The sequence below is a fragment of the Mauremys mutica genome, chromosome 2 (assembly GCF_020497125.1).
Source record: "Mauremys mutica isolate MM-2020 ecotype Southern chromosome 2, ASM2049712v1, whole genome shotgun sequence".
NCBI classification, from domain to species: Eukaryota; Metazoa; Chordata; order Testudines; family Geoemydidae; genus Mauremys; species Mauremys mutica.
This window is the reverse complement of record NC_059073.1, coordinates 288,288,185-288,310,526: the sequence shown is the minus strand read 5'-3', so window position 1 is coordinate 288,310,526 and position 22,342 is coordinate 288,288,185. Positions and strand designations below refer to the sequence as shown.

The 22,342-nt window shown below is 38.5% G+C and overlaps 1 protein-coding gene across 5 annotated transcripts in view; it reads left to right on the top strand.

Moving 5' to 3' along the window:
- Positions 1-20,308, top strand: part of LOC123362986 (meiosis-specific coiled-coil domain-containing protein MEIOC-like) — a 51,715-nt gene extending 31,407 nt beyond the window's left edge. For all 5 annotated transcript variants that reach the window (XM_045003607.1, XM_045003605.1, XM_045003606.1 and 2 more), the window contains 5 exons: positions 2,541-2,642; positions 6,863-8,678; positions 12,029-12,163; positions 12,291-12,471; positions 15,437-20,308. In XM_045003607.1, the coding sequence (XP_044859542.1) occupies positions 2,541-2,642; positions 6,863-8,678; positions 12,029-12,163; positions 12,291-12,471; positions 15,437-15,693 (2,491 nt within the window). In that variant the 3' untranslated portion in view covers positions 15,694-20,308. The remainder of the gene's footprint in view (positions 1-2,540; positions 2,643-6,862; positions 8,679-12,028; positions 12,164-12,290; positions 12,472-15,436) is intronic.
- Positions 20,309-22,342: the final 2,034 nt, after the last annotated feature.

Below are 22,342 nucleotides of genomic sequence, written 5' to 3'. Positions count from 1 at the left end.
ATTTAATCATTTCCCTAGTTTTCTTATGAGAATGTCCTGTGGGACTGTGTCAAAAACCTTAACAAAAAAAACTTCAAGAACAGACTTCAACGAGAAACTGCAGAACTGGAATTAATTTGCAAACTGGACACCATCAAATTAGGCCTGAATAAAGACTGGGAGTGGATGGGTCACTACAAAAAGTAATTTTCCCTCTGCTAATACTCGCACCTTCTTGTCAACCGTTGGAAATGGGCGACGTCCACCTTGATTGCATTGGCCTCATTAGCACTGACCCCCATTTGATAAAGGAACTCCCATCCTTTCATGTGCTGTAATATATATACACTGCTTACTGTATTTTTCACTCCATGCATCTGATGAAGTGGGGTTTAGCCCACGAAAGCTTATGCCCAAATAAATTTGTTCGTCTCTAAGGTGCCACAGGGACTCCTTGTTAAAATTCTTTGAACATGTCAATGAGATAATGGATAAAGGAGAACCAGTTGATGTTTATCTGGACTACCAAAAAGGCCTTTGACCAGGTCCCTCAATAAAGAAACTAAGTTGTCATGGACTGAGAGGCAAAGTATTGTTACGGATCAAAATCTGACTAGGAGCTAGGAAGCAAAGGGCTATGTCTACATTGCAAGTATTACAGCTGCACCTGCACTGCTGTGCTGTAGATACTTGCTACAGCAATGGAAAGGAGTTTTTTTTAAACCGACTCCCTTGAGAGGTGGTAGCTAGGTTGACAGAAGAATTCTTCCTTTGACATAGTTGGTGTCTATACTAGGGCTTAAGTCAGCTTAATTATGTTTTTCAGGAGTGTGACTTTTTCAGACCTCTAAGCAACATAATTAGGTTAACCTAAATTTTAGATGTAGGCCAGGTATAGGATTAAGTGGCCAATTTTCATCATGTCAAAATACAAACAGTATGATGCCTCAAGGTTCCATACTAGGTTCTTTTTGTTTAATATATTCATGATCTGTAAAGGGGGGTGAGCAGCAAAGTAGCAAAATTTGCAGATGGCACAATTACATAGGTTAGTCAAGACCAGAGAGGACTGTGAGGAACTTTTAGAGAGACCAAAACGAGCTAGGTGAATGGGCAACATGATGACAAATGAAATTCAGTGTTGATAAATGCAAATGGGAGGTAAAATTTTAACTAATGATATGTGTTACAATGTTCTGAGTTAATGGTATCGAATCAAGAAAGGGATGTGGGCATCAGAGTAAATGGTTCAATGAAGACCTCTGCTCAGTGTGCAGCTGTGATCAAAAAAGCAAACTATATTAGGTTGCGTAAGAAATGAGATAGTGAATAATACAGAGGATATTATAATGTCTTTATATAAATCAGTGGTCTGACTTCGTGTGGCATACTGTGTGCAGCACTGGTCACCTCTTCTCCAAAAAGATATTGCAGACCTAGAGGGGGGTCAGAGAAGGGTGACAAGAATGATCAAGGACATTGCAAAAATCTCATATAAAGAGCTTGAGAAGATTGGGATTGTTTACCTTAGAAAGAAGACATATAAAAGGGATCATGATAAAAGTATATAAAATAATACATTCGGTAGTGAAGGTAGATAGGAAACTTGTGTTCTTCCAGTCTTCTAACAGAAAAACAAGGTCTTCAATTAAATTGAAAGGTAGGAAATTCAGAACGGATAAAAAGAAATATTTCCCACAATGTGTAATTAAGCTGTGGAAGTCGCTACCGCAGAAAGTTGTTGAGGCAAGAATTTAAGAAGATTAAAAAAGGGATTGGATACTTAAGACAGATATCAAGAATATCCAGAGTTATAATTAGCTTAAAAATTGGTGGAACAGACATTAAACCAATCTCGGACTATTATAAATCACGATCAGACCTAAAGTTGGGAATGCGGGGGCACAGATTACAGTAGGGTTATTACATCTTGTTGTATTTGGTGCTGGCCACTGTCAGAGACAAGATTCTGCATTAGATTGATTTTAGGTTAATCCAGTATCACAATTCCTATGTATCCTTTTGTAGTAATTTTCATGGAGCTGGTTGGAGGATGTTGGGTGGTGTTCCTCCCACTCTTCACAGGAGTGTTGCAACCCACTTCATGTCTGCTCAGTCCCCACCCACTCTTATCTCCATAGAAGGCTGTTCTGGGGAAGAGGGAGGAAAAGGTGACAAGAAGGCAGATGACATCCCATCCATCCATCTTCTCTCCTTCCCACTCCCCTGTAAACATTCTAGAAACCAAAAACAATGCTTCATGCATCAAGGCTGAGATCTGCACACGAGGGCCAGGATCCTGGTGCTTTAACACATGCTAGTTATTCAAATATGTGTTTACTGTCAAAGATATGATAGAAGATAATACTTAGCTTCTCATCTGCAAGGAACATTATTGCATTAATTCTTGGTGGGTAAGGAAGCTTCCTTTTCTCCCCCTCCTATATTTATAATATGTTACTGCTAAAGAAATCAGAAGGTAAACTTTTGTGTGCTTTCTCTTTATTGGTTGTTTTTTCTCCTAAAAATAGGATCATATCTGTCTGGGTTTTATTTTTCAGGGCACAGATAAATCTGTCTTATTCTGGCAATGGCCCAGATATGTTTGGGTTAGTGTCGAGCATCCTAGAGGAGCCAAACAAGCCAGAGCCAGTTACAGATTGGTAAGTTTATACTGAAAACTTGCATGCTGTTGTATGTCTTACATTTTAAAGTTTTATTTATTTTACGTAACAGTAGACATTTGACAAGACAACTTATGTGTTGTCTGACATAGTACTGAGTTTTAAGATATCATTTAAATAAGCTATCATCAAATTAAATTGGAAACATCTGTTACTAGTACTTACTTGGAATAAACTAACATAGAAAGGTAGTCTTCTGTTCATCCGTCTACCAGCAGATGGCAACTGGAAAGAGAAATCGATGTCTTAGGTACTTTAGTTTTATTAAGAGATTAATGGAGGTATGACTATGGATATAGCTGAAGGTAGAAGTAGCTCATAATTCAGAACATTCTGAAATATATTTGTATTTCTAGATACTATAAAAATCTTAGGATTTTGAATTGATTGATCATTGCAGCTAAATCATTTTGAGTAACTGGCCTCCAAATGAAGAATTTTGCAGTAGCATAGGCAGCCTTTTTCACTCAACTAAGACAAATGTGGAAGGTTTTATAGGAGTTTTAACTATTGTAGAAGTGGAAAAAAGGATAAAGGGAATTTGGACGCAGACATCTTAGTTTTTAACTGAACAGAGCAAGAGTCGAGTCAAGCTAACTCTAATTCTAATAACATAAGACTTCAAGGCAGGGCCTGGGAAGCAAGTGAGGAAAACTGTAAGAGATGCTGTTTGACCTTGTGTTAGATAAGAATGGAACGCAGACTGTAGCAGGAACTATTGAGAAAAGTAAGATATCAGGAAGGAATGTGTATAAACAAGATGCGGCTGTTGATCATTATTGTATGCAACAAAAGATATAAATGCTTGCCCTAATTGTTTATCTGGCGGAGACCTCCTGTCCGTGCGCGCACTCCACCTTGCAATTGCTTGAGAATAAACTGTCTCTGACATGTTGCAAACAACCCAAGAGTGAAGACTGTGTTTTCTTCCACACTATATATACAAAAGGCTATTAAAAAAAACAACCATTATAATACTTTCCACATTTGTTTTAGTTGAGTGGAAGAGGCATCGTACCAAATGCTATGGCAGAATTCTTCAGCTGGAGGCCAGTTACTCAAAATGATTTAGCTGCAATGATCAATTAGTATAAAATCCTAAGATTTTTATAATATCTAAACATACAAATACATTTCAGAATGTTTTGAGTTGTTTATATATTTCCAGGATTTACGAATGATAATATCTAAGAAAACAAAAAAAACCCCGAATAGTAGACAGTCCTGCAAATCAGTATTTTTTTCTTTAATAAACTTAAAAGGATAACATCAGAAGCAAAACATTAGTGTTGTAGCTCTTCCCACATCACCCCATCTGTCTTGTCTTTTTAGACTGTAAACTATTTGGGAGTGGGGACCAGATTTATGTTCTGCAAGGTGCCTGGCATACTTTTGGGTCCTGACTAAATAATACTTTGATGAAGTTTGCTAGTGGGCTCAATACAAATCATATTGTAGGAACATAAAAGTTAAATTTCTACCATTTTTGTTTTCCAAATGCAAAAAATATTTATTTGTATGTAACAGAAGAAAATAACATGGCACTTTGAGTGCTGTACTCATGAGATGCTTATTCAAAAGACAATGTCCATAAAGCTGTGGGAATATGCCAGCAAAGGAGGTATTGCCTTTTATTAATGTCGTGAATTTTGGAGTGTCTTCCTTTATAAAGAGAAGCAATGATATATTGCTAATGCATAGTGATAAGAGCCATCAAGAAGAGCCCATGTTTTGAGTACTGAAAAAGAGAGTTTGTGATGCTTTAAGGTGCACCTCAGACCAGTAAGGAGATGTTACCACCTGCCTTGTAACACTGGGTGCCTTAAATGCTATGCTGCTGTGGCTCACAAGCGTGACACCAACAGCCAGCATACAAGCATGTAGGTCCCATCCTGGTTTCCGTTGCCAAATTACTTTTTCGCAGGGTGACCTCAACACTCTCCCTGCCCCCACAGTCCCAAATTTCCTGGAACACTCCCAGAAGTTAAGTTCACTGCTTCTTAAACGACATAGAAAACAGCTCATTAATTTAACTGGGGTTTCACAAACCCTCTGTTTTAATCAAAACACTGAATTGGTTTATTGTAAAAACAAGTTTATTAAACAAAAGGCCATAGTTTTAAGTGATACCAAGTATAAGCAATAAAGATAGGGTTACAAACAAACAAGTACAAATACAATTTTAAGATTAAAACTTAATTTCTGCAAGTTACAATAGTTTCCTCAGCAGGTTTATCACCTATACTTAACACCCAAGGACTTCAACCACTTTGGTTGAAGGATCCAACATTCTGTGATCTCTGACCCCTTTAGCTCATCAAATGATGGTGCCAAAATGGCTTTTTCTCTCTCCCTATATCTTCCCAAAGTTCATTGACCCTGCTTCAAGAGTCAGGAAGACTTCATGGAGATGCAGTTTCCATCCTCCGTGGAGATTGGTCATCTTTTCCCCACTTGCTGTCCTGATGACTTTGTTTATCTTGCATGTAAATGTGCCTTCATTATCTCTGCCTGACAACCAGGCTGGTCAGACATGCAAATACACATTCCTTTGTCTAAGGCAGACTGGGCTTATGCCTTGCTTGCCAAACTCATTTTAAGAACATAATTCTAGCACATATGAACTCTTTGTACACAAACTATGCATACATTATGCAAGAATATTAATGATTAATGAGTTTTAAGTTTTCTGATGATTTATTACATGCCATCGTTTGGGTAATTATCATGACAACAGAGTATTAGGTGTACTGAGCGTGTCAGGAGTTGCTGATGCAAAGAAGTGAACCATCAATGGGCCTCTATCTCAGAGTTTATGCAGAAAATTTGAAAGGCTTTTCTGTATCTTTTGATACCAAATAGCTTGAGTTAAATTTATACTTTTAAGGCATGTACTTCCTATTTTTACCATGCCTGATCATTTCTAACAAATATATGCTGGGAGGGGAAATTCTGCCCCCACCCTCTTCATGCCAGACACCTCTCCATGTGATGGGTGAAGTGGATGCCCCAAGAGTAGGATAACTACATTGTTGCAGCTTTTCTCCATTACTCAGCTTCCTTCTGGTACCCAAAAGAGCTTCTCACAGAAATGTAATAGTATAGTGCTATATTACACTTCCTCAGATCTCTGCTGCACTGGGGGTCTTAGGGAACAACGTTGATCAGACCTGACGGCATAGCTCCATTGGAACTGTGTGGCAGTTGGCTTGGGGAACAACTAGAGACCCAGAACCAGTGCAGACATAGAGAGCATGTGGATCTCTTGGAAATGGTAGGATTTGTTGGCAGGCCCTATAGCCTCCTGTTTGGGTTGCACTCTTTCTTGCACCCAAACATTTGGTGGGGAAATTCCACAAGGAGGATCTGAGTTCCCCCTCCTCTCTGCAAAAATTAGAATGGTGGAGACTATATAGATAACAGTGACTTTACTGTCTTCTCTTAGATAGATAGTATTTGGGGAAAAAAAATCAAGATAACGATTTGTTAGTACATTATTTCTCTTGAATTCTTACTCTCCCTATCTTAAAACATAATTAGTTGTCACAGAAGCATGCTAAGAGGGGAGGCCATCAGATATTTTCAACTATTACAGGATGTATCTGATTGCTTACGAATATTGTTAAACATTGAGCAGAATATGTATATTTAAAACAACGATTAGAAAACCTTATAGCAAGTGATTTAAATAAATGTTTTCTTACTGGGGGCAAAAACATACTTTTATTGAACAAAGAAAATGTAATTAAAGAAATAAGAATTACTGCAGAACATGGAATCAACTTTGTGGAGGTGTTGTGAGGCTTAATTTTGTTTTAGAATACTATGGAATCTTTCTATGAAAAGTGCTATATAAGTTCAAATGTCAATACAGAAACTCTTAAAGAATAAATAATTAAGTCTCTGAAGATTATGAAGGGCAAATAGTAGTGATTGAAGCACCATAATGTGATACGTTAAAAGTAGACTAGAAAAAACAATAAAAATAGACTTTAGGAAATAATTATAGGCTGTCAACAGTCTAGTACACTAGTAGTTTTTATTGCTAATTTCTGTGACAAAACTGCTTGAAATTATATCTTTAGCAAAGGTCTTAGTAGTAGCTTTGCATTTTGAAAAAACACTAAACTCTGAACAAAGCTATAATGTAACATAAATGTGTTTGGTCATTCCTAAAAGTGCAATTCTATTTGTTACAGGAATTCTCTGTCGAGATTGTTTCCCCCTATGTGGGCATCTGACATTGGAAACAATGGTGACTTCTCAGGTCTGTCTTCTAAGCACCCTTTACAAAGTAAAGATTTTCCAAACCTGATTGGTACACAGAGCTGTTACCAAGGACACTTGCAAAAGTCACCTGATGTGGAGACTTTACACAGAGGATTTGAAGACCTTCATCTTATAGAGTCTTGGCTTTCTCCTTCTGACCCTTATACTCAGCCATCTGATGATATCTTGAACATTTATCCTGAAAATTCTGCTTTTGAAAATAATGCCATAATTCAGCAAGAAGGATTAGCATTTCAGAATGTACAATTTAAGCAGCATGTGTGCAATTATGATAAGATGAAATTAAATGGAGACTGTGAAAAGAACTGCTCTGATATTAGTAATTTTTCTTCTCAATGCAGAATTAAAGATGGCACTGGTATTCAGAAAGAGTATTGGGAAACTGACAGAGCAAGAGGCAAGCTTATGAAAAATGACAAACAAGAACAAGCAAAGTGTTCCAATGATCTATCTAGTCCACCTGCTAATGGCACGTGGAGCAAAGTGTTCCAGGACAACCATATGTTTTCTAAAAGATATGAAGATTTTACAGCTTCTCATAAATCACAGCCATCTATTCACCCATCACTATATTTTTTCAATCAACCATTTACTAAAGAAAATAGTTTTCCTGGAGGAACAAATGGAAACCCACAGGAAACTCACATGCAAAATGGCCATAAGAGCTTCAGTTTGGGGGAACCCTGTAATAACACTGAATGTAAGAGCCATGTTAATGCTAAAGAATGTTCTCCTAAACCTTCTGAATATCATTTATCTGTAAAAACTGCTTTACAAAATGGAAATTTTCGTTCACCTTACCGTGGACATACGTGGCTGGATGGTAAGATCTTAAGTCCCACATCTACATCAGATATTGCATATAGGAAGCAAAACCAAGTAGTAACAAGCCCACAGTCCTCTTCAGGGGTTTCAACTATGTCCAGTGGATCTCCCACACATCAGTCTGTAACCCATCCCTCTTATTACTCGCAGTTGTCACCAGTACCCTATTCAAGGAAAGATGGAAGGTTACAAATCTCAAATAGTGTTTCTAGTAACTTAGGGGTTTCAAATTTCTTTGTAGAAAATCAGAAACAAATTAAACCTATTGGACATTCCCAGCATGATTCATTGACTAATAAAGGTCAGTATCGTAAAATACCCATTAATTTGTCACACAACTGGTTAACACAGCAGAATTCTGCAAGTGATGAGTCTGAAAAGTATCATAGGTTTCGCAAAAAGCAAAACCAAGATAACTGTAATAAAGATGAAAGAAGAGGTCGAAGGAATTGGATACCCCATCCTGGGTATGCCGGACAAAATCAGCAACAGTTCAGCATGTTCCGAAAGAAGCAAGAACAGAATGGTGGCAACATGTCAGATTTCATCAATCCTTCTTTTCTTCCTTCTTTCCCATTAATGTCTGATTTTAAGCAAAATCCCAATTTTGCTCCATTTAATCCCCATCCATTTCCGTCAGCAAATAATTTTGCTTTTCCTCCATCACCATTTCCATTCTCAGAACTTGTTGATCTTTTTCACTATGACGATTTTAACCATTTGAATCCCTTCATTAATGACCTATTTTGTGGGGAATTAAGTGCGCCATACTTTGCCTTTCCAACTCCTTTTAACAAGTATAGGCCTCCAAGAAATCGCAGTGGACCTGCCAATGAGCTTCATATTCGATTGGAGGAGTGTTACGAACAGTGGAGAGCTCTGGAGAAGGAGAGGAAAAAGGTAATAATATATATCATAATAGACTTGTATGTAGGATGGTGATTATAAAGGAACAGCTAGGTAGAGTAGAAATTCCTGCATCTGACTGGAGAAAAGGAGCCAGTCTTGCTGCCTTTTTAAAAATATTGTGACTTTCATTCTACTCTAAATATTTTGAGCCCCATCTGAACACTCTATTTTGAGTATTCATAATTATAAGAAGATACCAAGCAGTGTGAATGTCATACAATTGTGCATGAGACTGAGGTTCACCTTTCATTTTCCAGCCGTACAGGAGCAAGGACCACTTGTTCAGCAGTAATTTTCTTGAACTAAATTACACCCGATAGCAATGGTTGCATAACCAAGTACCATCAAGCCCTCTTTGGCCAAAGGTTTTATATTATCTGGTGGCATGGATCCTATTCTTTGGTTCGTGTTGTTCAGTGCAAGTTTGGTAGCCAGTAGTTACCACCATCCATGGATCGTGGAAGAGACCGCTGATGTGACTTGTATAGCGAAAGCCTGGATGGTTGATAAAGCTAGGGCCTTTATTAGTCCAGCTATTTTTGGATAGTACTCAGTTCAGCATGCACTGAGGGATGGCCAAGAGGGTGGTTGTTTATATCTGACTTCAAATGTAAGAGAGATGTCACTCTAAAACATATTCTTTTGCCTTTGTCCCATCTTTATCTGCCCTGTATTGGGGTTTGCCCAGGCCCATTGTCATAGGTGAGTTTGATGTCCATGTGGATGACTTTTCAGGGCTGGTATTTTTTCAAAGCCAATATGTTAAACCTGGGATTATCCTTGGGGTTTTCAAACACAACCACTGCAGCAATTGAGGACATCTCATGCACTTGCTAGTAGTTCCTGAATTTGACTATCTGAGGCCTGGTCTACACTACGCGTTTAAACCGATTTTAGCAGCGTTAAACCGATTTAACGCTGCACCCGTCCACACAACGAGGCCCTTTATATCGATATAAAGGGCTCTTTAAACCGGTTTCTGTACTCCTCCCTGACGAGAGGAGTAGCGCTGAAATCGGTATTACCATATCAGATTAGGGTTAGTGTGGCCGCAAATTGACCGGTATTGGTCTCCGGGTGGTATCCCACAGTGCACCATTGTGACCGCTCTGGACAGCAATCTGAACTCGGATGCACTGGCCAGGTAGACAGGAAAAGCCCCGCGAACTTTTGAATTTCATTTCCTGTTTGCCCAGCGTGGAGCTCTGATCAGCACGGGTGGCGATGTAGTCCCAAATGCAAAAAGAACTCCAGCATGGACCATACGGGAGATACTGGATCTGATCGCTGTATGGGGAGGCAAATCTGTTCTATCACAGCTCCGTTACAGAAGACGAAATGCCAAAGCATTTGAAAAAAATCTCCAGACAGAGGCCACAGCAGGGACTCAGCACAGTGCTGCGTGACAAGCGTAACGGAAAGCCAAAGAATCAAATGGACGCTCATGGAGGGAGGGAGGGGGTACTGAGGTCTCCAGCTATCCCACAGTCCCCGCAGTCTCCGAAAAGCATTTGCATTCTTGGCTGAGCTCCCAATGTCTGTAGGGTCAAACACATTGTCCGGGGTGGTTCAGGGCATAGCTCGTCAATTTACACCCCCCCCCCGGAAAGAAAAGGGAAAAAATCGTTTCTTGACTTTTTTCAATGTCACCCTATGTCTACTGAATGCTGCTAGTAGACGCGATGCTGCGGCAGTGAACAGCAGCATCCTCTCCCCCCCCCCCACCGGTGGCAGATGGTACAATATGACTGCTATCCATCGTCATCATCAGCCCGCGAGTGCTCCTGGCTGGCCTCAGGTGAGGTCGGCCGGGGGCGCCTGGATAAAAATAGGAATGACTCCCGGTCATTCCCAGTAGATGGTACAGAACGGCTGGTAACCATCTTCATCATAGCAACTGGGGGCTGAGCTCCATCAGCCCCCGCCCTTCATGTCTAAAGAAAAGATTCTGTACTGCCTGGACTATCATAGCAGCTGGAGGCTGCCTCCCCCTCATTTTATCTCACTAACAAGTCACTGTTTCTTATTCCTGCATTCTTTATTACTTCATCACACAAATGGCGGGGACACTGCCACGGTAGCCCAGGAAGGTTGGGGGAGGAGGGAAACAACAGGTGGGGTTGTTGCAGGGGCACCCCCCGTGAATGGCATGCAGCTCATCATTTCTGCGGGGTCTGACACGGAGCAGCTGTGCTCTCTGGTTCTCTGATACACTGGTTCGCTAGTACACTTGCCCCATATTCTAGGCAGGACTGACTCTATTTTTAGATACCATAAAGGAGGGATTGACTAGGGGAGTCATTCCCATTTTTGTCTTTGCGCCCCCGGCCGACCTCAGCCAGGGGCACCCATGACAGCAGCAGACGGTACAGAACGACTGATAACCGTCATCTCATTGCCAATTTACAATGGCAGCAGACGGTACAGAACGGCTGATAACCGTCTCTGCTATCACGCAAAAGCAAATTAATGCTGCTGTGTAGCGCTGCTGTATCACCTCTGTCAGCGGCATCCAGTACACATACGGTGACAGTGACAAAAGGCAAAACAGGCTCCATGGTTGCCATGCTATGGTGTCTGCCAGGGCAATCCAGGGAAAAAGGGCGCGAAATGATTGTCTGCCGTTGCTTTCCCGGAGGAAGGAGTGAGTGATGACATGTACCCAGAACCACCCGCGACAATGATTTTTGCCCCATCAGGCACTGGGATCTCAACCCAGAATTCCAAGGGGCGGGGGAGACTGCGGGAACTATGGGATATCTATGGAATAGCTACCCACAGTGCAACGCTCCAGAAATCGACGCTAGCCTCGGGCCATGGACGCACACCGCCGAATTAATATGCTTAGTGTGGCCGCGTGCACTTGACTTTATACAATCTGTTTTACAAAACCGGTTTATGTAAAATCGGAATAATCCTGTAGTGTAGACGTACCCTGAGAGCCCTTAACAAGGTGTTATCAGGAGGCAGTTGGGAATTCACATCACTAATTTGGTGTGACAAAGTTAGAGTTTAACCTTCCAAGGACTGTGCAAGTTCCTTCTATTTACTTTGGTCTCTACCCAAGATTGGTTAACATTTTAAAGGTAATTTTATTTGTTGGTTACAGCTGTTGATTCTAGATTTATGCTTTAAAGTAGTACTTGGAATTTTTGGAAGTACCCTTATTTTTACAGCCAGTTTAAAATTTAATAATGACTTCTTATTGTTTTAAATGCCCCCAGAGACTTAAACAGCAGACACATCTCATGCCTCCATGTAGTTGTGAAAAAATAGAAGAGCTTAGGCTATAGATTGAAATGCCGTTCTAAATATTTTAAAGGTATGTGTTTTCTCTTCAGACTGAAGCTGATCTTGCAAGAAACTTTCCAGGAAAGCGGGTATCTAGCTCAAATAACACTCCTGTTTCCCGACTTCCTGCTAACCCTTCACGAGTGGATCGTTTGATTGTGGACCAGTTACGAGAACAGGCTAGAGTAAGCATAATCAGTGTGGAATGTTCTGCAGGGATTAGTAGCATCAGGTTATATGTTTGTGGGTTTATTATATTTTGTGGAGGATTTTAAAAAAATAATCGTTTGGTGTTTGCAATATATTCATTAGGTGCTCACCTTAATAGGAAAAATGGAAAGGCTTCGCGGTACTCCTGTCCATAAGAATATATCCAAAACTCTGGAAGATCATTTAGAAGCCATTCATGTTACACAAGCGAGACGGAAAGATGAGATTGTTAATGCTGCCAATCCACAGAGACAAGGAGCACCTCGTTATAATAATGAAAAAGGTAAATACTTTTGATTGCGTTGTAGTTCTAAAAATGGTTTTTTTTCAATTTGTATTCAATTCAATTTGTAACACATTTTAAATGTTGTAATGGCAACAAGTAGACTTACTCTCTTAAACACAAACGTTATATGTGTGCCTTTGACTTTAAAAGAGAAAAATCCCTCACTTGTATCAGGTAATTTCTGCATAGACTTTACTCTGTTTTGTGGTGTTGATTTTTAGACCCCTTCTTGTCACAAGATATTTTCTAGGGGGAAAAAAAGTCCTCTTTATTATATTAAATAATCAGATTTTGTTAAAGACTCTGAATGAATTCCTACTTGTTTCAGTGCATGCTGTTACTTAACAGGTAGGGGATATGAGGGTTATCACTGTAAAATGGTAACCTATGACTGGGAATTGATACCAAACAAATACAGATTATTAGGGTTGGAAGGGACCTCAAGAGATCATCTAGTCCAACCCCCTGCTCAAAGCAGGACCAATCCCCAAATGGCCCCCTCAAGGATTGAACTCACAATCCTGGGTTTAGCAGACCAATGCTCAAACCACTGAGCTATCCCTCCCCGCCAAGTAAGCAATCGAGCATCCTTAATCAGGTTGTACTCATTTTAACAAATTGAGCTTCTTTATTAACAGTGATTGAGAGTGGGCTTTCATCCTTCTTAGCTTTCACAGTGAAAAATTGCTTGGTCTTACACTGCTCATTAATTGATGTTTTGTCTGTCACAAAACCGCTGCAAATTTGGCACAATTGGCAGATTCTGCCGAGGAATAGCAAGCAAGAATGTTTGATGATAGGAGTCAAGTTCACTGGTGAATCAAAACCAGATCTCTTTTATTGGGATCCCATCTATCCAATTTGGAGCCCCCCCCCCAAAAAAAAAGAAAGAAAGAAAGAAAAGTTTGGGTTCTTTGTTTTTGCTTTGTTAAAAAAAAATAAAAGAGGGAGGAGGATAACTCTTAATGTAAGATAGGAGCCAAGGATCCTAAAGTTAAGCATATTGTGGGCTAGTACTTTCCCGCTAGCAATGAAAAGAACAGGCTTTACCCCCAAATCTTGGTATTGAAGAGTTGGAGTTCACCGCCAAGAACAGACGTTGTATTAGGCAGTTAATTGAAAGTAAATAAATTCCACATGGAAGAGTCCGTATGTCCAGACTCCAAAAGTGGAATCCACAGTCACAGTTGAAAAATAAGACCATCCTAATCCTGTGGACTTTTTCCTCTTAAAGATGTCAGACAGACTGGAATAGCTGTCATAAAAAAACCCCACATTTGAGCGAGTAGACAGATTCTTGTAGATTTCCACTGCAATTGCCTGTTTGGAGGAACTTATCCCAAACAAGGACAAAAGAATTGGCTTTTTAATGACAAATATCTCTGGCAGTTTATTCATGTTAGCCCCAATCACATTTCCAGCCAGACCCTTCGTGGGTAGTGCACTAGTTAAAAGGCAGCTTTGGCTTCATCTGTGGGTTATATTTTCAAGCAAGAAGTTGCTGCTTTCTTAGTGGTGATTGTGATCTTTTTAACCTAGACAAGAATGGCGGAGAATTTCAAGTAGAACAAAAAGTCTTTGTCTACCTCCACACATGTTCTCCAGAAAGACCATACATACTATAAATCTTGCATCGCCTTTCAACCAGTCCAGATGCAACAAGAAAGAACGCTTGTCCTATACAGGCAAACTGAAGATTAGATCTTACAAGGAGACAAGACAAGAGTTAGTCTTTCAAGTTGTTTTCTCCTTCATGATTTCTTAATTTGTTATGATTATCCGCCAAGAATAAGTATCTTACATCAGTGGTTCTCAAACTAGGGCCGCCGCTTGTTCCAGAAAGCCCCTGGTGGGCCGGGCTGGTTTGTTTACCTGCTGCGTCCACAGGTTCGGCCGATCGCGGCTCCCACTGGCCGCGGTTCGCCGCTCCAGGCCAATGGGGGCTGCAGGAAGTGGCATGGGCTGAGGGAGGTGCTGGCCGCCCTTCCTGCAGCCCCCAATGGCCTTGAGTGGCGAACCGCGGTCAGTGGGAGCCGCGATCGGCCAAACCTGGGGACACGGCAGGTAAACAAACCAGCCTGGCCCGCCAGGGGCTTTCCCTAAACAAGCAGCAGCCCTAGTTTGAGAACCACTGTCTTACACAGAGCAATATATCGTGATTGACCATGTTAAATGTTGCAGAGAGAGCCAGGATAAAGTGGAAGGCTGCCCTCCATCCATCTACATCAAGAGAACATCTATCTGTGCCAATAATACAATTTTTGCTCCATGTTCTTGGCTGAATCCAGATTGCGTAGGGCCCAATATCTTGGTTTCAGATCAGTGAGACTGAAAGTGGTTTATTGCTAGCTTGCTGGGAACCCTAAAGATTTCATAGTGGATACTAGCCAAGTCCAGTGCATCCAGGGTGTATTTCTTAAGTGTTGGTCAGTCTGTTCTATGATTGAAGGACGAAGGGTGGACTTACTCACTGAGTGAGGCATTGGCTATCTCCGTCAGGTGAAGCTCCAATTTACTTTTTTAAAACCAAGCAGGAAGGGTAGGTATAGGACTTGCAGGTTTGGGATTAAATCTCCTTTACGGTGTGCAGTAATTCCTTTGTTGTGAATGGGCTGAACTCAATGAATGACAACATGTAAGTTATCACACTATCTTGAAGGAAAGGAAATTGTTAGTACAAAGTTCTCTTTTTCTCCTGCTTTGTACGTCAGCACCATTTGTTACCAACAGCCCGTGTTCTGGAGTCTGAATTTATCTCATAACTTCAGTGCATTGGAAAGCCTAGAATATAACTAAGGAAATATTGGAAATAAGGTTCTCTGATAACAGGGTGCAATCTTTCCGGAGGTTTCTTGGAATTACAAAGTGTTGACTGAATTCAAGAGATTTTTGTCTAATCAATAGATGTCATGGTTGTATATTAGTTCTGTTGTGATGTGGTTGCATATTCTTGTCTTTGTAGATGTTCTTGCTCTGGCAGCTGCCATTAAAGAGTTAGTTGTTTCCACACGCAAGGCTCGTACTGCTTTATGGTGTGCACTGCAGATGACTCTACCAAAAACCTCCTTAAGCACTCCAGTGAAACAGGAGGAGGTCGAAAGGGCATTGCAAGAGCTTTGTCCAGGAAACACAAGCACAGAAGAAAAAAATAGTGCAGATCCTGAAGACAAGGGAAGCAAAAAAGAAAAACATGAGGAACCCATACAGATTTCTGAATAACTGTGCAGGAAGCAAAAAAAAAAAAAAAAAAAAGGAAGAAAGTGAATTGCATTGTGCTGTGGAGAACTTTTTTGCTAGGTTATCAGAAAAAATAAGGATAACTCAACTGATCAGTGCTGCAATTTTATTACTGTGATTCTGGTGTTGACAAATATTTCTTGTAACAGTGTTATTGCAGTTTTAATATTGCTGGTATTGCAGTGTCTTCTATGTAAGATAAAGATTTTATTAATAAGGGGAACTGGGCAATAGCTGACCATTTTCTTGACCACTTAGCCAAAGCTATGTATCAGCTGTGACTCAAGCCATGATCTGAGAAACCAGTGAGTGGCTAAGCTAATTTTGATTCTTTTCTTCATTTGTTCGTTATAAAATTTAGCATACTTTAGAAATGTCATTTTTAAAGCGTATCTCATAATTATTGGTTTTTTTGCACAATTATGTATTCTTTTAAGTGCCAGAATGATTGCTAAATAATATAATTGTTTGTACTGTCACTCAACACTGAATAGTCCACACTTCTGCTTTGCTATTGTGACAGGGTGTCAAAACTTTCAGGTAATTGCCAAGAGTCTGATTGGAATAATCAGAGTTTAATGTTAGTTACATGACATGCTTGTTCTGCCAATTAAAAGTTACCAGCTGGACTAATCTAAACCAAAAGTTCCCATAGTATAATCTTTGTGACAAAATTTTTACATAATAAATAAATGAAGAACTAATTTAAGGAATGTTTAGAGTTGCAGTACATTGCATTAAAATACATATTGGCAATTAACATAAAATTGTCACTCAGACTTAGAAATTAAATTTACTGATGCCTCATGATTAAAAACAGCAAGTATGCACTTAATGAAAAATTACATGGTTATTAATATGTTTATGGTACTCTAATTTTCAGAAACATTCCATATTTATTTTAATGTTTTGATTAAATGTTTATTTAAAATTCTATTTTAATAATATACAGTTGGGTCTTTTGCCAAACCTTCCTAATAATCAGATTTAATGATTTACTCAGGAACTATGTATATTATATATAAATATACACACAGTACAGTATATAGGGGTTTTTTGAGGGGTAGGGATGTTTGCAAGATATTTACACAAAGCTCACTATACTAGGTTACCAAAGCTGTTTAACTGATTTGTTTTAGCATGAGAAGATTTCATATGTTTAGTTGCTATTACTAGTCTTCATCCTGTGGCTTAGACAATCAGAAGTGTTACGTATCAATGTGAATGTACAGAGTGAGAATTAGAAAAGGATGAATAATTCATATTTTCATCTTATCACACTACTTATGAGTAATTTTAATGCTTTATCAATCGTGTCTTAATGTTAGATTGTCTTTCAAAATGTACTAATTACCAAGTATGTTCTTAGGTGTTAGTATATTGATGAATAGCTTTGGAGAGCAGTTCTTGTTTTAAAAAAGAATTATGTTGAGGACAGGAGAAAAAGTTCAAAGACTTAAAATGAAGATTTATCTGTGTTTCATTATGTTATGATGTTGAATTCGACACTTTCTTGATAAATATATAATTCTGTTTGCATATACATGTACTTGCTAAATATTCCAAACAATCTGTAATTTTGGACCTGTGAATGTTTCTAGAACATCTGTAGTCTTATAGTTCTATTAGTACCAATATAGTACCAGTGGTAGTACCATTGTTAATGGTAACGAGGTGATGAGTGCATCATTTTGTAGAATAGGAAGTCACTAAAGCCTCATTTTGATCCACTGATTAAACAAAGGAATCATTAGAAGGCAGAATCTTATTAAGAGTATGCTCCACTTTTTCTAAAGAAAATTTAATCCGTTTCAATGGATATTTTTAAGCCTTAGTCTAAAACTAAAAATTGGTAGTGAAGAGAATTATTTTAGTGCTGTGTGAGTGTATTTTGTGTGTGTGTGTGCGCAATCTGTTTGCACTAATATCTGAAGGTCAGATGTGTTTTTGTGAAACTATAGTTAGTGGTTTGAAAAATTTTCAGAGTTTACAGTATTTGAGTTGTGGATGGAACTTAAATTTTTGAGTTATGATTACTATGTTAACAGGAAATAGAATTTGAAAGTCTTGATTTGCATTTCTGTTTACAGAATAATTGTAGTCTTGCAGGATTGTTTTGTAGTATTGAATGTATTCGGCATATTAGGTCCTTATTGTATTGTTTGTATGTAAGTTACTGTGAAGGAATGTGATCTTAATCAGTTCATAATATAGTTAATGTGCCTTTAAAAGTCTTATTTTTCAAAAACGGTAAGTAACTGTGTATGCTCACTTCAGCTTTCTGTTGCAATTTAATAATACATTTAAAGGGGTTAAATGTAGCTACATTTGACTATAGCTAACATAGCATATGGTATTAGTGTTTTTCTTGAATAATTTTTGATTGTCCAGTTATGGACTCTTTTAACATGTGTAAGACACCATAGCTGTTGAGAGTTGCCACAAGTCAAATGTATTAATAACAGAGTTTAGTTGTGTTGCCCACAAATGCAACATGGGGCACATTTAATTCTTTTTGACTTGATCTGCCTGTATTCTTCTTAAAATGCGAACTATCTGATGGACATCTTAGTATGAAAATTTTTCTGCCCATTTCTTGAAATACTTCAACAATTAACATCATTGACATATAAAAACAAAAATCCTTTCAAATGTGTCTTTAAATTTAAATGCATTTGAAATTAAGGCTACACAGAAATTGTTAATGATCCTGCTTCCATTCAAGTCAATAGTTTTGCCAGATACTGACTTCAGTTGGGTTTACTGTTCTAAAGTCTTATACTGTTTAACTTTTTGTATATACAAGCGTTGCAGTTCATGTTGAACATTAGGTACCAAGAAACTCCAGAAACATATGTTTTCCCTAACTTATTGTAAGGTTTTTGAACATAGTAACATCTTGGAGTTAGGAGGAATAGTCTGCTTTCATTTAAAGCTGAGGAATGTACCTTCTGCAAGATGCTTTGGCTGAGTTAAATCAATAGGCTTTTGAGAAATTTGCACCTTGTTTTATCCTGATTTGCCTGGATAGAAATACAGCCTTAACCGTGTTAAGATCTTGATTTGTTTCTTGTGCAGTTTTATCTGTCTCAATCACCAGCACTTTTCTGTTTTGTGGAAACTTATAAATAATTACAAAAGGAAAAACTGTATATCTATGAAGTTACTTTTTTATTATAAATTGTTTTACAATTTGCTTTTAAAAAGCACTTTCTTTTTCTTTAGTTTTTTACTTTTTAATAGTGCAACCAAATCTGTCAATTTTATAGCGTGGTGAGTCATTTTTCTTTATTAGCAATACTACAGTTAAAGGTGCAAAAAAACAAGGTGCATTATAATGTACTTATTTAGCCTTTGTTGTTAGAAGTTGAAAATGTATGGAATAAAGTAGTTTTGAGCAACTTTTTTAGAATTGGGGAACTGAAACTATAATTCCCCTGCTTCTTATTTGCCAGATAAGCTTTAAAAAGGAAATTGTTTGCATATAATATATGAATGCTAACTAATGAGAGCGAGGATAGACCAGTGTCAACTTAAAAAAATCAATTCCAGATAAAGGTTGCTTTCCTTTTTTTACTGTACAAAATAAAACTGCTCTAAAACTTGTTTATGCACAGTAATAATTTAATGAACATAGTTTTTTCCACAAAATTAGGCTATTTCCAATATATATGGGAAAAATAAGTTTACTTTTATTTTTATGACAGATATATAAAGATTAATAGTGTCTATATTTTAATATACTGTTTGGTGTCTGAAGTATATCTTTTACATGTATGTTGGTCAATCTCATTTAATTAAAAACTAATTTTACACTGTTAATGAAATATTACTGAAGAAGGCTATTGTGAGTTAATCCATTTAGTAGACCCAACAGAAATGAGTGAAAGTATACATTTAACTAAAAGAAGCAAGATGTCAATTGTTAATACTTTAGTCAATTTAGGCTTATTTCAGTGATTCTGTAAAATAACTGGATATTTAATGAACGTTGCAAAAATATCACTTCTACCTCTTGTGTAACACTTAACTTTAAAAAAGGTTTTTTTATACTACACAGATTTCTGTTGGGACATACTTTGCTATTTTAGAAAGTTGATGCACCTTAACTAGTGAATTTGGTGTGCATTTTTTGTTTTCTGTTAGACAATTCCCTTATGTGGAACACCAGGAAGCCTTGCGGCTAGATTGTGTTCACTTGTGTAAAGTAACCTACCATGCTGTGTACACTTACATACAGTTTATATTAAGAAAAAGGTACAGTAGAAAGAGATGCTAAGGTTTGTATTTCATGTATGAAAGTCACAGATTTATGAGAATCCTGTAAGAAATCATGGCCAGTGTAATTTTCTAGCATTTTTTATGTATGTGATTGTTTCCTTATTTAAATAATCAGTTGTGTTGTATGTACGTGGCTAATAAATTGTTACAGCTATTGTTTTATTCAGTTCAACTCATGTTACTTATCAGCTGCTCTTCTATATGTGAGGTGTTTCTTGTTTGTTTGGGGGTTTTTTGTAATTCACTGAAAAGATCTGTTGTATGTTCTGGCTAACACTTACAGTTATACAAATAATTAAAGTATTTCATATTTTAAGTCACTGGTTGTATTATTTCAGTAAATTTATGTGGGGTGGTGGGAACATTAAATGTCAATGGGTAATACTTGTTTTACATGGGTCAGTGTTAATAAGGAATATCCATTATTCTAGTTTCCAGATGTGAGGTCACACACATGAGGTGCAGAATCTTTCTAAACATCAAAATTTAAATGAATTAATAAACTACTAACTAATAATACATGAAAGGAGAAAGTGTTAGTAAATAACCTAAGTAACTTTCACCTCTTTTTTTCACCTCTTTTCCCCCTGTGCAAGTGAAATTTCTGTAAGGGAATTCAATTTTGTTGGATAAGTTGATGTACAACTTAGCTGTAATTATTTCACAAAGCATCACACTTCAATTTCTGTTGTGTTAGCACTTAGAAGCCTCAGTCCTGATCAGACCATTGGGCTAAGTGCTTTGCAAACACAGGAAGACATAGGCCCTTCACTGAAGAGCTGACAACCTAAGACCCTGATCCTGCAGTAGGGTGACCAGGTGTTAAGGGGAAAATATCGGGACCGCTGCAGGGGGGACTTTTTTTTACACTCACCCGTCCAGGAGGTCAGTGGCAATTCGGCAGAAAGCCCTTCAGTCGCGGATGGTCTTCGGCGGTATTTCAGCAGTGGGTAATAAACCTTGCCACCAAAGACAGAAGCACCCGCCACCGAAATACTGCCGAAGACCATCCGCGACTGAAGGACTCTCTGCCAAATTGCCGCCAAAGACCAGGAAACAAAATATCAGGACAAATGGTGTCCTGACCGTACTCTGGTCGGGATGCGGGACTATCTCCTCAAAATCGGGACAGTCATGATTTTATCGGGAGGTCTGGTCACCCTAACCTGCATTGAGATATGTGCAGGCGGACCCCTGGGCCCACACAGAGCCCCACAAAGTTGGTGGAGCTCTGCACAGACCCAGGTGTGTGTCTGTGTGCATTTTGCAGGTTCAGGCCTAAGATGACAATTGTATTCAAAGGGTAGAGGAGAGGATATAGGCAAAAGATATAGAATGTTCTAGATCTATTAAATTACATGTTTCTGTTTCATTTAATTCACTGTGTGATCCTTTCTACTTTCATTTTATATACAATATATAAAAGCTTATTTTGTATAGCTTGTGTGACACATGTTTTGAGAGTACATTATCAGTTGCAAATCCAAACAATGTAAAATCAATGGAAGAATTCAGACTTTTTTTTTTCTCATGGAATGTCGTGCCAAATTACCTCAATCCTCACCTGAAAAAGATTTTAGGATCAGGAATTAAAACTTCCACATTATCTCCTTTCTGGTAACTAAAATAAAATCTTTAATTCAGTCTAATCCCTTATCTTCCACTTCAGGGGATAGATTTGTCAACTCACCTTATGTATAAAAAATTAAAAATGTGCTCTGTGACTAGGTGGTTTCCCAGTCTGTTCCAAACAGTGCATGCAAGTTGTAGGATGTCGAAATCTATCCCTTCCTATGGTGTGGTTTTATTTCCCAGGCAACTCAAAATGATATTCAAAGTCAAGCATAAGCCTTCTCCCCAAGCATGACTACTTACATGTTCCTCTTCAAGGACTGTTAAGCCTACCTCCCAGGTCCTCCTCCCCCAGAGAGACACTCTCACTTCCCTTATATCCATATTCAACCCACCTGCGACAGTGCATCTGCAAAATGATGTTTTGTATCAGAATCACTGCCTGACTGTTAAAGTGACTTAAAAATTAAAGAATCCACGGTCTTCCAGCATGACTAATTATACAATAGATCACAAATACAATGCCAGTGGCTAAATTCTGTCCCTGTTGCTCTCCCCTCCCTGCTTCATGCTCTTCCTTATGGCTCCATAAGGTAGCTGAACTGGTTTGGTAGTATGCGTGGGAGCCTGTGCACCCTCTGTATTCTGTGGAGCATTTCCCCATGGGACTGCATCCAAGGCTGCATGGACAGATGTGTTGGAGCCTGGGGTGATTACATGCAGCTCCATAAGCAGAAATTCCCTCCCTTAGAGGTAAAGCACAGGAGGTACAGAGCCT